The sequence below is a fragment of the Tachyglossus aculeatus genome, unplaced genomic scaffold (genome assembly GCF_015852505.1).
Source record: "Tachyglossus aculeatus isolate mTacAcu1 unplaced genomic scaffold, mTacAcu1.pri SUPER_30, whole genome shotgun sequence".
In the NCBI taxonomy this organism is placed as follows: Eukaryota; Metazoa; Chordata; class Mammalia; order Monotremata; family Tachyglossidae; genus Tachyglossus; species Tachyglossus aculeatus.
Window position 1 is genome coordinate 1,222,274 of NW_024044837.1, and position 15,020 is coordinate 1,237,293.

General features: G+C 55.2%; 1 protein-coding gene across 1 annotated transcript in view; it reads left to right on the plus strand.

The window, feature by feature from the left end:
• Positions 1-14,014, plus strand: part of LOC119921810 (platelet-derived growth factor receptor alpha-like) — a 101,037-nt gene extending 87,023 nt beyond the window's left edge. The window contains 11 exon segments of the mRNA XM_038741838.1: positions 209-313; positions 4,165-4,275; positions 4,400-4,547; positions 5,076-5,227; positions 6,231-6,358; positions 6,707-6,829; positions 7,538-7,642; positions 8,288-8,394; positions 8,724-8,829; positions 9,153-9,379; positions 11,642-14,014. Coding sequence (XP_038597766.1) covers positions 209-313; positions 4,165-4,275; positions 4,400-4,547; positions 5,076-5,227; positions 6,231-6,358; positions 6,707-6,829; positions 7,538-7,642; positions 8,288-8,394; positions 8,724-8,829; positions 9,153-9,379; positions 11,642-11,810 — 1,481 coding nt within the window. The 3' untranslated portion in view covers positions 11,811-14,014.
• Positions 14,015-15,020: the final 1,006 nt, after the last annotated feature.

Below are 15,020 nucleotides of genomic sequence, written 5' to 3' on the forward strand. Positions count from 1 at the left end.
GCACCACTCCTGCCCACGCACATCCCGACACATGCACAAATCCATACCCCCATAGGCACACGCACACTCACCTCCGCACACGCAACACGAGCCCGCCGGCCAAGTCACAGCCCTCCCGGAGGGGCCCCAGGAAGGCAGGCAGGCAGGAAGCAGTGGGAGGGAGGCGGGGCTGGCTCGCTCCTGCCCTGACCAGCCCTGTCGCCCACAGGTCGACTCCTTGGGTCCGGAGCATTTGGACAGGTGGTTGAAGGCACTGCAAATGGACTGAGCAAGTCCCAGCCCAAGATGAAGGTGGCTGTGAAAATATTAGGATGTGAGTGACTCTCCCGATGCCCTTTGGGGCTTCCATGGTGCATGGCGGGGGGGACCGGGTGGGCCCTCCCTCTGAGACCCCCCAGGAGTCGCCACCCTTCTCTCTCCATCCCCCTACCCTGCCGGCGGTGAATCCCCTGGGATTGACTCGCTCTTCTGGGGTGCAACAGGGTGGGTGGGTGCTGCTGGTTTCCCCAGCTCCTCGCCTCTCCGCCCCAATCTCTCTCGTAATGGTATTGATAAAGGGCATACTACATGCCGAGGGCTATGCTGAGCGCTGGAGTAAATTTAGGATTATCAGGTTGGACACAGTCCCTGTGCCCCCGAACAGTTAGGGGGAGCAGGAATCTCATCCTCATTTTACAGATGGGGAGGTTGAGGCCCAGAGGTGTTCAGTGACTTGTTCAAGGTCATCCAACAAGCCCCTGTCCCCTCCTCATATGACACACCCACGCCCACTCTCCTGGACTGAGTTTTTTCCCCTTCTGGCCCCTCAGCTTTCCACTGGCCAGCTGCCCTGTAGCTGGCTGGCCTCTCCTCCTCAACCACCGTCCCCTCTCCCGTGCCATTACGTGCCCCCGCCCCTCATTCTCCCCAGCTGAAATAGCCTCCCCACTCCCATCAGAGCCCTTCTCCTCAGCCCCCCTCCTCCAGAAAGCCTCCCCTGACTAACCACGCCCCTGCTGCACACATTCCTCATGCCACCTTCCGGTTCTTCCTCCTCCCTAGGGCCCAGGTCTGTCTGTCTTGGAGAAGCAGCGTGGCTCAGTGGAAAGAGCCCGGGCTTTGGAGTCAGAGACTGTGGGTTCAAATCCCGGCTCTGCCACTTGTCAGCTGTGTGACTTTGGGCAAGTCACTTCACTTTTCTGGGCCTCAGTTCCCTCATCTGTAAAATGGGGATGAAGACTGTGAGCCCCTTGTGGGACAACCTGATTACCTTGTATCTACCCCAGCACTTAGAACAGTGCTTTGCACATAGTAAGTGCTTAACAAATACCATCATTATTATTATTATTATCCCAGCTCCGCCAACTGTCAGCTGTCTGACTTTGGGCAAGTCACTTAACTTCTCTGTGCCTCAGTGACCTCATCTGTAAAATGGGGATTAAAGCTGAGCCCCCCGCCCCCGGGACAACCAGCAGTGTGGCTCAGTGGAAATAACCCTGTGCTTTGGAGTCAGAGGTTATGGGTTCAAATCCTGCCTCTGCCACTTGTCAGCTGTGTGACTTTGGGCAAATCACTTCACTTCCCTGGGCCTCAGTTCCCTCATCTGTAAAATGGGGGTGAAGACTGTGAGCCCCCTGTGAGACAACCTGATCATCATCATCATCATCATCAATCGTATTTATTGAGCGCTTACTATGTGCAGAGCACTGTACTAAGCACTTGGGAAGTACAAATTGGCAACATATAGAGAAAGTCCCTACCCAACATTGGGCTCACAGTCTAAAAGGGGGAGACAGAGAACAAAACCAAACATACTAACAAAATAAAATAAATAGAATAGATATGTACAAGCAAAATAAATAAATAAATAAATAGAGTAATAAATATGTACAAACATATATACATATATACAGGTGCTGTGGGGAAGGGAAGGAGGTAAGATGGGGGGATGGAGAGGGGGACGAGGGGGAGAGGAAGGAAGGGGCTGAGTCTGGGAAGGCCTCCTGGAGGAGGTGGGCTCTCAGCAGGGCCTTGAAGGGAGGAAGAGAGCTAGCTTGGCGGATGGGCAGAGGGAGGGCATTCCAGGCCCGGGAGATGACGTGGGCCGGGGGTCGATGGCGGGACAGGCGAGAACGAGGTACGGTGAGGAGATAAGCGGCGGAGGAGCGGAGGTTGCGGGGTGGGCTGTAGAAGGAGAGAAGGGAGGTGAGGTAGGAGAGGGCGAGGTGATGGAGAGCTTTGAAGCCCAGGGTGAGGAGTTTCTGCCTGATGCGCAGATTGATTGGTAGCCACTGGAGATTTTTGAGGAGGGGAGTAATATGCCCAGAGCATTTCTGGACAAAGATAATCCGGGCAGCAGCATGAAGTATGGATTGAAGTGGAGAGAGACACGAGGATGGGAGATCAGAGAGAAGGCTGATGCAGTAGTCCAGACGGGATAGGATGAGAGCTTGAATGAGCAGGGTAGCGGTATGGATGGAGAGGAAAGCGCGGATCTTGGCAATGTTGCGGAGCTGAGACCGGCAGGTTTTGGTGACGGCTTGGATGTGAGGGGTGAATGAGAGAGCGGAGTCGAGGATAACACCAAGGTTGCGGGCTTGTGAGACGGGAAGGATGGTAGTGCCGTCAACAGAGATGGGAAAGTCAGGGAGAGGGCAAGGTTTGGGAGGGAAGACAAGGAGTTCAGTCTTCCACATGTTGAGCTTTAGGTGGCGGGCAGACATCCAGATGAAGATGTCCTGAAGGCAGGAGGAGATGCGAGCCTGGAGAGAGGGGGAGAGAGCGGGGGCATAGATGTAGATCTGGGTGTCATAAGCGTAGAGATGATAGTTGAAGCCGTGGGAGCGAATGAGGTGACCAAGGGAGTGCGTGTAGATTGAGAACAGAAGGGGACCAAGCACTGAACCTTGGGGAACCCCCACAGTAAGAGGATGGAAGGGGGAGGAGGAGCCTGCAAAAGAGACTGAGAAAGAACGACCGGAGAGATAAGAGGAGAACCAGGAGAGGACGGAGTCTGTGAAGCCAAGGTCAGATAGCGTGTTGAGGAGAAGGGGGTGGTCCACAGTGTCAAAGGCAGCTGAGAGGTCGAGGAGGATTAGGACAGAGTATGATCACCTGATCACCTTGTAGCCTCCCTAGCGCTTAGAACAGTGCTTTGCACATAGTAAGTGCTTAATAAATACCATTATTATTGTTATTATTATTAACCTGATTACCTTGTAACCTCCCTAGTGCTTAGAGCAGTGCTTTGCACATAGTAAGCTCCTAACAAATATTATTATTATAGGGAGAGCTCATGTAGAACAGCCCCCACCACCAGGGGGAGCTCCTTGAGAGCAGGGCAACCGTCTTACATTTTTTCTGCAATGCCCTCAGCCCGTAAAAGGGAGTGCAGTCCAAGCCGGGCCCCCAGCCCCAACGCAACTGCCCTGCGCCACTCACGGTGACCGTCGTAATAAGGGGAACGATAGGCAACTGCAGGGACTGCTTACGTGCCACTCACGGTGACCATCGTAAACTGTTAGGGACTGTTTCTCCACCATGTGGATTATCCAGGCCCCCACCTTCCCCTTCCTGTTCTCCCTTCGCCCCTTGTCAGCCCCTCCCCAAGGCCTGGGAAGGGTGAAACTACTATCCCGTTGCCGTTTATTGGTGGTCCGGGGTGGGGAAGGTGCGGAAAACTGTTGGAGAAGGGTTCTCTCCTCCCACATCTTGGGGGTTTCGTGCATCTCTTTCACCACTGGTCTCCCCTCTTTGTGGCTGTGGGGGCTCGCCTTTCACCCATCACCCTGCTCTAAGACTGGTGACCTTCAGCCAGTGCTCTGGGCTCATTAAGTGGCCACCATTAAGTGGCTGGGCTCGGGTCATAGAGTCGAGTGGACGGAGAGGCCTCTGTGTGCTGTGAAGGAGTGGGGCAGTGCTTGGAATTACCGAGTACCGACTGTGTGCACAGCACTGTGCTAAGTACGGTATAACAGAGTTGGTGGATACGGTCCCTGCCCACAAGGTGCTTGAGGTCTACAGGAGACGGGAGATATCGGGGAAATTTGTTTTGCAACATCCTGAGGGCTGGGAAGTTGGGCGGTGGGGGACCCCTGGGGGTCTGCAGCCGTGCCGCAGGGCGCTCGAGCTCCTGGGGGCCTGAACTGCCCAGACTGACCGACGTGTTTTTCTTGACCCCGACAGCCACGTCTCGATACAGCGAGAGGCAGGCCCTCTTGGTGGAGCTGGACATCATGATGCATCTGGGCCCCCATCTGAACGTTGCCAACCTCCTGGGAGCCTGCACCCAATCAGGTGGGTGTGGGTGGCCAGGGACATGCCCCGGCACGTCCGGGCCGAGGGACAACTGGGGTGAAGGGCTGGGGCTCTGTGGGTGCACCCCTGCCACCCCACTCACTTGCCATCAACCCGGCCTCAGGACCCATCTACATCATCATGGAGTACTGCCTCTATGGCGATCTGGGCGACTACCTGCGCAAGAACCGCAATAGGTTCCTGGCTGTCAACTCGGAGAAGACGGAGGAAGAGCTGGGCACCTTGAGCCCCGACGACAAGAGCACCATTAAGTGGGCTAGGGCGGGGCATGCTGGGTGTCGCCCTGAAACCAGAGGGGGTGGGGCCGTGTACTGATCGCCCTCCTGAACGCCCACTCTCAAGGCCGGGAATAGAGACAGGAGCGCCAGGGGTGTTGGATTGTCCAAGATGGGTCACTGGGGGAGGGTCAGGAATTGGGAGGGGAGAATCGTGGATTGGATGGTCTGTGCTGGGTCACTGGAGGAGAGTCGGAGGTGGAGACGGGAGAGTCAGGTGGGCTGGCAGGTGCTTCTCAAGATCTGCTGGTCCCTGGGCCTCTGTTTCTGTAAATGGGGGCTTTCCCGGGGCTGGGGAGGAATCAGGAATCAGTGGCTGGGAAGTCTCTTTGCCAAAGTGGGAAGGAGGGGCCGGAAGTGACCCCGCTCTGTAGAATCCCCTGACCAATGAGAGGCCATCAGGGCCAGCCCCCTGCCCCCTCCATTAAGACCTGTTTCCTAGACGAATGTTTCCCTCAGAGGGTCCGGGGCCCCCTTCCTAACACTTCTCTTCGGCCAATGCAGTTACACCTGTCTCACATCTGAAAAAAATCGGGACGACGCGGACGTGACGCAGGAGGTCGGCACGCAGAACGTGTCCAAGTTGGAGAGGAAAGAATCGTCCGAGCATGTGGACTTGCATAAATGCCTGTGCCCCGACAAGAAGCCCATATCGGGTGAGTGACGGTCCCTGCGACTGTCGGGTGGAGAGGTGGGCAGGGGGCAGCACGTCCAGGTGAAGGGCTGAGGGCATTACCGGTGGAGGCTGGCTGGACGGAAAATGCCCAAAATGCCAGGCCATTTGGGGGCTGCGGAACGTGGCCCGGGATCATTTGCTCTGCCACCTTGGGAGCCAAGTCCTCTGTATGGGCATGGGAGTTAGAGGATCTGGGTTCTAATCCCGTCTCTGCCACCTTCCTGCTGCCTGACCTTGGGCAAAGTCACTTCTCTGGGCCTCAATTCCCTCATCCGTAAAACGGTGATTGAGATGTGAGCTAGGGACTGTGTCCAACCCGATTACCTCGTGTCCATCTTGGTGCTTAGAATAGCGCTTGGCACATAGTAAGCACTTAACAAGCACCATAATTCTTAGCAGGAGGAGCAGCGTGGCCCAGTGGGTAGAGCACGGGCCTGGGAGCCAGAAGGTCATGGGTTCTAATCTCAATTCCTCCACTTGTCTGCAGCGTGATCTTAGTCAAGTCACTTCTCTGTGCCTCAGTTACCTCATCTGTAAAATGGGGATTGACACTGTGATGGGGACTGTGTCCAACCTGATCTGCTTGTGTCCACCGCAGTGCTTAGTGCAGTGCTTAGTGCAATGCCTGGAACATAGTATGCACTTAACAAATACCATTATAATAGTAATAATAATGATAATCTCTAGGGCAGGAGGAGGAGGAAGGAAGTGGCAGGAGATGGGGTCAGAATGAGGCAAGGAGTAGAGAGCTGGAGACTGTGGGCTAGTAGTGGCCTTTTTCTCCTGGGGCTGGGGAGGGCAGGTCTCGACGACAGGAGGATTCTGCAGTCATGGTGGGGCCCGGTGCCCGGAATTGGGGCAGGAGACCCTTTCCGGGGGCTTCTCGTGGGGGGCCCGCCCGGCCCTCCAGGTTGGCAATGCTCTGTCATGGGGGGAACGCATCCGGATTCCTGACATCCTCTCTCTGCCCTCCCCTCACCCAGGACCACTGGCAAAACCTGAAGTCCTGGACCTCCTGTCAGATGACGGTTCGGAAGGCTTTGGCGTGCTGGACCTGCTGAGCTTTTCCTACCAGGTGTCCCGCGGGATGGAGTTCTTGGCTTCGAGAAACGTGCGTGTCTCTGGGGGGTGCAGTGAGGTGTGTAGTGCGGGGACGGGGGTGGAGGCTCAGGGGGTCCCTGTCCAGGTCCCATGTTTCTGGTGGAAATGGGCACTTCTGGAGTGGGCATGGGCCTCTCCCCCACCAAAGTCTAGATTCCTCCTCTTGACTCCAGACACATGTAGGCCCTTCGCCCACCATGTACTCAGACATCTCCTTCCAGCATTTCAATACTTCTACCTCCACCCTGGTGAGCTGGGCAGAGGGAAGAGCCCCGGGTCCATGGTAAGCGACTGGCCTCCGAGGACTGGGGAGGCTGTGGCCCCCACGATGACCGCGCCCCTCTCCCCCTCCCCAAAGTGCATCCATCGGGACCTGGCCGCACGGAACGTCCTGCTGACCCGAGGGAAGATCGTGAAGATCGGCGACTTTGGGCTGGCGAGGAATCTCAAGCAAAACTCCAGCTATGTGTCTAAGAGCTGCGTACGTAGAGCTCAGGCTTAGCCCGCAGGGTCCAGGGGTGGCCATAAGCATGGATTTTGTGGGCTGGGGGGAGGCTGCCTAGCTCGTGGAGCTTCAAGATGCTGGAGGGGAGGTGAGGGGACGGGCTGAGGGCAGAGAATTGTCCAGTCAATCGGTCAGTCAGGTAGTTGCAGAGAAGCAGCGTGGCTCAGTGGAAAGAGCCCGGGCTTTGGAGTCAGTGGTCATGGGTTCAAATCCCAGCTCCGCCAACTGTCAGCTGTGTGACTTTGGGCAAGTCACTTAACATTCTCTGTGCCTCAGTTACCTCATCCGTAAAGTGGGGATTAAGACTGTGAGCCCCCTGTGGGACAACCTGATCACCTTGAAACCTCCCCAGAGCTTAGAACAGCGCTTTGCACATAGTAAGCGCTTAATAAATGCCATTATTATTATTACGTGGGACAGGGATTATGTCCCATATCATAGTTCAGATCCACCCCGGTGCTTAGAACAGTGCTTGGCATATAGTAAGCCCTTAACAAATACCAGTTGTTATTATTATTATTATTATTATTATTATTATTATTATTATCATTACTATTATTTGAGCCAGAGAAAGAGCTCAACAAGTACCGTAATTATTGCTAGTCCTGTTGTTATTATTCCTGGGGGTGGCGAGGGGGTGGTTTTGAGTCCTTTCTGTATGCCGCCTCCTCCTCCATACAGCAGATGTTCCTGCCCGTAAAGTGGATGGCCCCGGAGAGCATCTTCGACAACGTGTACTACAGGCAGAGTGATGTCTGGTCTTATGGGGTCCTGCTGTGGGAGATCTTTCTCTCTTGGTATGTCCCTCTCAACCCCACTGCCCTGCCCCCGGCAGCCGCCCGCTGGCCTGCCGGAAGGGACTGGTCGCGGCTTCCCTCCTGGACACCCACCCTCATGCTGTGGATGGGCACGCACCTCTTTCTCTTCATCTCTGCCTCTCCCTCCAGTGACCCAGCACAGACCCCTAATTCTCCCCTCTCCACCCCTGACTCTCCCTTCGGTGACCAAGCACGGACCCCTGTCACCCCCCACCCAGTCAACCCAGCATGGACCCCTGACTCTCCCCTTTCCACCCCTGACTCTCCCTCCAGTGCCCCAGCACGGATCCAGCACGAACTCCTCGTCCGTGGCTCTGTCCAATCTCCTCCATCCTTTTTGGCGTTTCAGGCTGAGCAGCTTTTTGGGGAAGGGAGTCCCGTGCTCACCCCCTTTCCTTGTGTTGCCCTTTGGCCTTGCCAGCTTCTCATTCTTGTGAGAGTCCCTTACCCCGACGCCAAGGTGTCTGGGGACCACAAATTCCCCATCCGCCCTGCCCACCTCTTCACGGCTGTGGAACTGGCAATCCGGTCTCCCAAGTGCTGGCTAAGTCACCGAAGGCCGGACCCTCCGAGGCCGTGAGGGCACACCATGGTTGACGCAAATGGTACCGCTCTGTCCGCAGGGAGCACACCCTACCCGGGCATAACGATCAATGCCACATTTTACGAGGAGATCAAGAGCGGCTATCGAATGCCCAAGCCGGAACACGCCACCAGCGAGGTGTAAGTCATTGGTTCTGATCCCGGCTCCGCCGCTTTTCAGCTGGGTGACCTTGGGCAAATCGCTTCACTTCTCTCTGCCTCAGTTCCCTCATCTGTAAAATGGGGACTGAGACTGTGAGCTCCACATGGGACAGGGACTATGTCGAACCAAATTTTGCTTGTTTCCACCCCAGAGCTTAGCACAGTATCTGGCATGTAGCAAACATTTAACAAATACCTCTAATTATTATTATTATTATTATTATTATTATTGTTATAAATTATTGTCTTCTCCCCCCAACGCCTGCATGCTCCCCTCCCTGGCCCATCCCTTTCCCCTCCCTCTCCAGATATGACATCATGCTCAAGTGCTGGAACAAGGAACCCGAGAAGAGACCATCCTTCTACGAGCTGAGCGAGACAGTGGAGGCCATGCTGCCCAGCCACTACAAGGAGGTTCGCCCACTGTGGGCTGGCACTGCAGGGGCGGAGGGGCCGGGCTGCGGAGTTCCAGAGGGATCCGGGCTGCTGGGAATCCCGGGCTCACTGGATGACCCTAGGCAACTCCCTTCACTTCTCTGGGCCTCAGTTTCCTCCTCCACAAAGCGGGGCTTAAGATCCCTGCTCTGTCTCCCTCCGCGACCAGCCTGGCACTTAGCACAACGCTCGGCACCCAGTGGGTAGTTAGTAAACCCCGTCGTTGCTATCACCGTTACTCCGAAGCCCAACATAGCTCGGGCTTCAGCCCGTAGTAATCTGGGCCCACTGTGTATCCCTAGAGGTACGAAAAAATCCAACAGGACTTCCTGAAGAGTGACCACTCGGCTGTGACCCCGAGAAGAGGTGAGAGGGTCAAGCCACACGTGGGTGACACCTGTGAGAACGAGGAGTGGGAGGACAGCTTGGACAAGCGGAGACTCAGCTGCGCCGACAGAGACTACGTCAACCCCCTATTGGACTCCGACACCAGTGAGGAGGACGACCTCAGCGAGAGTAACGGGTACAGGTACCTGCTCCCCGACCACGCCCTCCACACCCCCCAGCTCCATGGTCCTAACCATCTTCTCGCCCACTATGTGGTGCTCGCTGACCTGTCATCCCCCACACCTCACCCAGACCGGGCAGACACAGTCAAGCCTACAGATTGGAGGTTTGGGAGATTTTGCCCAAATGTAAGCTCCTTGTGGGCAGGGATTGTGTCTACAAACTCCCTGTTATATTGTACTCTCCCAACCACTTAGTACAATGCTGTGCATAGAGCAAGCTCTCAGTGTACCACTGACTGACGGACTGACTGGGAACCCCTTGCCCTGATGCTGAGTTTTCTGAGGACCACAAATTCCCCATCCGCCCTGCCCACCATTCCAAGGCGGTGGAATTTCCGAGCTCTGGCTAAGTCAACTCGGGCGAGCCATTTGCTGGGTACGGCGCTTTGCACATGGTAAGCACTCAAAAAAAAAAACCCATTGATTAATTGACCCCGGTAACTGGGGAAGAGCGGGGGAGGTATTCCTACCCGATTGGTTGGGATTGGCCCTTTTTAGGGTCTAGACTTCAGATAACTGCCAGCCTCCCCTCCCTCTCCCCTAGACTCTGTACTAGAAGCCTGCTGTATGCAGAGCACTGTCCCGGGACTATACTGGGTGCAGAGTAGCATACTGGGTGCCTGTTGTGTGCAGATCAATCCATCAGTCATACTTATTGATCGATTACTGTGTGCAGAGCACTGTACTAAGCACTTGGGAAAGTAGGCTATAACAGACACATTCACTGCCCCCAACGAGCTTACATTCATTCATTCAGTCGTATTTATTGGGCACTTACTGTGTGCAGAGCATTGTACAAAGAACTTGGGAAAGTAGGATATAACAGACCCTGTCTGTTCCCTGTCCCCAACGAGCTTGCATTCTTCGTATTTATTGAGCGCTTACTGCGTGCTGAGCACTGTACTAAGTGCTTGGGAAGTACAAATCGGCAACACAATGATAATAATGGCATTTATTAAGCACTTATTATGTGCCAAGCACTGTTCTAAGCACTGGGGAGGTTACAAAGGTCATCAGGTTATCCCACGTGGGGTTCACAGCCCTAATCCCCATTTTACAGATGAGGTAACTGAGGCCCAGAGAAGTTGTGACTTACCCAAAGTCACACAGCGGACAATTGGGGGAGCTGGGATTTGAACCCATGACCTCTGACTCCAAAGCCCATGCTCTTTCCACTGAGCCACGCTGCTTCTTAGAGCATGTAGAGACATGTAGAGAACATGTAGAGATGGTCCCTACCCAACAACGGGCTCATGGTCCAGGAGGGGGAGAGAGACCAAAAAAAAGCAAAATTAATAGGTGTCAATACCATCAGAATAAATAGAATTTACAGTGTAGTGGGGTATGCAGACATGAGTATAAATGAATTATGGATTTGTACGTAAATGCTGTAGGGCTCAGGGAGGGTCTAAATCAAAGGGTAAAGGTGATGCAGAGGGAGGGTGAGTAGTGTATTGGGTGCTTGCTGTGTGCAGAGTACTGTATTGGGCACCTAGTGTAGGCAAAGCATTACAGAAGGTGCTTGGGAGACAGACAGAAATAAGAGCTGTAGTTCCCACTGTTGAGAAACCCAGTCTAATGAGGGTGACAAATCAACATAAAATGATGCCTTGACGCATAGTCGGAAGGGTGTGAGGGGATTTGGGAATGGTAAAGCCAAGCGATAGATTGCTCACAGGAACAAATCCATCTATGGAAGCTGTTCTGCTTCTACCTGGCTCTACTGAAAAGTTGGCGAGGAAAGCAGGGAGGAGGGGGAAGGAGAATGTTTTTTGGGTTTCGGTCCCCGAGCCCCTGTGCTAGGAGCCGTTGCTTCCCATTGTGCCACAGTGTCAGAGGCACTGGCACTGTCCGCTGAGGTTAAGGGCCTCCCCCTGAGGAGCCAACCGCAGAGGTTACCCCGGGCACCGGTCCCCGGGGGCCCACAGGGTGGTATGGCTCAGTGCGTGAGGATGGGAACGGCCCCTGCTCCTCCCGCCCGCCCAGGGGCAGCTTTGCAGGATCTGGTCTTCCAGGAGGAGTGGGAAGGTGGTGGGCGGAGCGTGTCGGGCTGGAAGGTCGGTCCCCCCGATGCCCCTGGGGCCGTGGTGCCATTCCGGCGGTCGGGGTCCCCTTATCCACTTCTGGAGGGGATGCCTCTACCCCCAAGGGTGGGAGCCCTGGACTTCCACCCTGCCGCTGCCCCCACCCCCGACTCCACGGCCCTTCTGCTCACTCCCCAGCTCCCCTATGTTTGAAGACAGCAGTGCCGAGATGGTTTCCACCAGCGGGTTCAACATCCAGGTAGAGAACAAGACCGGCGAGGACATTGACCCGGCGGACAATGACGCTGACAGCAAATCGTCGGAGCAGGTGGAGGGCAGCCTCCCACAGTCCCCCCAACCCCCCTAGTCCCGTGATGCATCCGTGTCCCCCCTGCCCCTCCCCATCTTGCCGAAAACCACTTTATTGCAAATAAGAAGTCCCAAGAAGCCTCTGACCTATACCAAAAGAGGTGAGTGGCCCCGACGGACCCCCGGGGCCCTGGAACTGGGCTCGCTGGGCCCAAGTGGACATTTCTAGTGGGCACTTCTCAGCAGGGAGGAGGAGGAGAATCTTAGCGGCATCTGTGGCTGCCTGGAAATGCCCCACCCTTGGTCCAAGGCCTCCCTGTCCCTTTGCTGCAGATGCCCCCCCCCCACTGCCCCCTGTAATTATGTAAATAGTTGTCCGCCCCAGGATTCCATCCACTGCTCTACCCACCCTGGACCGGAGAAGGGACCGCTCTGGATACCTGTGGAGTTCTCCTCCTGGAGACCCGGGCTCAGCTCAAGATCCAAAACCACTTGTGACAATCCCAGGCACCAGGGCAATAGCATCCTCCTTTGTTAACATTCACGGGATGCAGAAGGCCAATGGGATATTCACAGGATGGACAGGAGCCCTCCCTGAATGGATTCCTGCTAGTGTTGAGCCTAGTTGAATTAGTCAGTGTACTAACAGTGTGTATACTACTACTACTACTACTACTACTACTGTCGTCAATAGTTCTATGTGTGGAGCTTGTGACACGTTGTCCTCGAGCCAAAGCACAATCCCACACGGGGACTCAGGAGGTGCCGGGTTTTTACCATTCGAAGCATCGAACCGGAAGTCTTTCTGAGGGGTTGGGTCCCATCGGGTAGCGGCCACAGCTGAGACGAGAATGGAGCAGAGAGCAGAGCTCATCGTCGCAGCTTCTAGCAAAATCTGAGGAGAAAGTCCTCTGGCCGGGAGCCTAAAGCGGGGAGGCCTGAGGGGGCTGCACCTTGCAGGCACCCCCTTTTCTGTGCCCCCGTTGGGTAGGTCCCCCGATCTGAGTGGGGCAGGGTTTCTCCTGCCCTCTGTAGTCGATGGGGAGCACCGTATTTGGAGGTGCCCCGAACCGGCCCAGCTGATGCTGCCAAAAGTCCAAGCAGTGACTCCGTTCCTCTAGAGCCATAACAACGGAGGCGGTAGGTTCCTTGGCAGCGTCAGACACCCCTCCCCGCCTAAACTGGCCCGGGTTTCACCCCAAGCCCATGCAGCCCCGACACCTCTGTGTCCACCTCCCGCTCCAGGCCCCCAGGCCAGCCTAGACCTTGGGAAAGTGACCAGGGGCCAGAGCGGAGAAAGGATCTCCAGCTTGGCCCTGGATCAGGCCCGATCGGGTCACACGACCTCTGAAGCCCAGGTACCAGCCAACCCTTGGTTTCTGTCCATTCCCCACTGCCCTGAAGAAGCCACATGATTTCTCGTGGGTCCACAGGGCAGGAGGTGGGGAGGTCAGCTTTCCCTCCAAGGGGTTCCTGGGTTCAGCCCCAAATGGGCAGCGGGAGCCTCCAGGAAGAGCCAGCTCAGCGGCCACTTTTGCATTCCTTCTGGGCAGGCATGCTCCAGAAGGGCCAGAAACGGCCCCCCGACGCTGCTGCTACTATGTCCCCACCCTGGACCTTGTACGGAAGGAGCCAAGGGTGCGGAGGTCACTAAGGTTCACTCAGGACCCGGCCCGGCCCGATGGTACCACCTGTGAAACCGAGCACAGGGCGTCTCCCCTACTGCAGCCCAAACAATTCCTACCTCATTCTGGCTTCCTGCCTCATTCCAGGCCCACCCCACTCTCCGCCCCCAGGTCCAGGCTTAGTTGGGGCAGGTTCCTCGGAGGAGACCTCTATGTCCACGCGATTTTCGTTGTGCCCTTGGGTCGCCCCTGCCCTCCTCTCTCCATCACGACAGTCAAAGCCCCCTCCCGCTGGGAGATGGCTTTCCTCCTGTCCCCACCCCACATTTCCTTAGGAACGTGGCATATCTGCTTGGGAAAACCACCCCGGCTTTGCCCAGAGGGCTAGTCGATAATGGTGATGTTATACATGGGTGTGGGGTAGACAGTAATGGTGATGTTATACATCGGTGTGTGTATATTTAGTTCTAGATAGGCAACTAGAATACTGCCAAAACTTTTATGACAAGCTGTGTCACTGCCTTTTGTTTATAATTTTTTTTTTTTGAACTGTGATAGTCCCCTACAGGTACGTATAACTGTTGCACTTTGGAAAAGTCCCAAACGACTGTTTGAGGATAATAAAAGTTGAAGTGTTTCCTCTTGTGCTGAATGTGTGAGGGGTGCCGGGTGAGGGTGGGGGTGGGACTGGGGAATGAAATGGTCAGGCCCCTGTAGGGGGATTTTATTTCCAAGTCTGTTAAGTGGAGATCTTTATCCTTCGATAAATGATGTATGATTTAAAGCATGGCTGGATGCTGGTTAGTTAGAAGTGGATGGTCTGGGGGCAGAGGAGCCCAGCTGCTCATGGGGCTGGGGGCTGTACAGGACGTCGACAGCCAGACTGGCTCGGGAAACACCCCAAATTTCCCCGTCTCTACCTCTAGACTGGAATGTCCTCCGACACAGGGATTCTAGCTACCGATTCTATAGTACTAGACTCTGCTGAGCATCGAGTACAGCCCCTTGCATGCAGTCAGCAATCAAATAGCACTGATGGAGTGACAGGAAGGTAACATCAGGTGGGTAAACTCTGCCTATGGGAAGCAGCATGGCTTAGTGATTAGAGTGCGGGCCTGGGAGCCTGAAGGACCTGGTTCTAATTGTGGCTCCGCCACTTCTGTGTGACTTTGGGCAAGTCACTTCACTTTTCTGGGCCTCAGTTACCTCATCTATAAAATGGGGATGAAGACCGTGAGCCCCATGTGGGACCGGGACTGGTCCAACCTGATTAGCTTTTGTCTACCCCAGCGCTTAGAACCTGCTTGCCACATAGTAAGCGCTTTACAAATACCATCATTAGTATTAAGGGTGGGGGGAAAAGGTCATTTGAGCCTTCTGTCCCCAGCCTCGAGGCCCTCCCTAAGGGGGTGGGAACTTGGCTCCAATCAAAGAGAGAGTCCCAAAGTGGTGTTTGTGGTTTGAAAATTGTTCCACAGTAGCAGCGGTGATCTTGTTGGGCTGTGGTGGGGGGTCAAGGAGGAGCAGAATAAGGCAGCACAATGCCAGTATCACCAGCACTGTACTGCAGCGTGGCTCAGTGGAAAGAGCCCGGGCTTGGGATTCTGAGGTCATGGGTTCTAATTCTGGCTCCACCGCTTGTC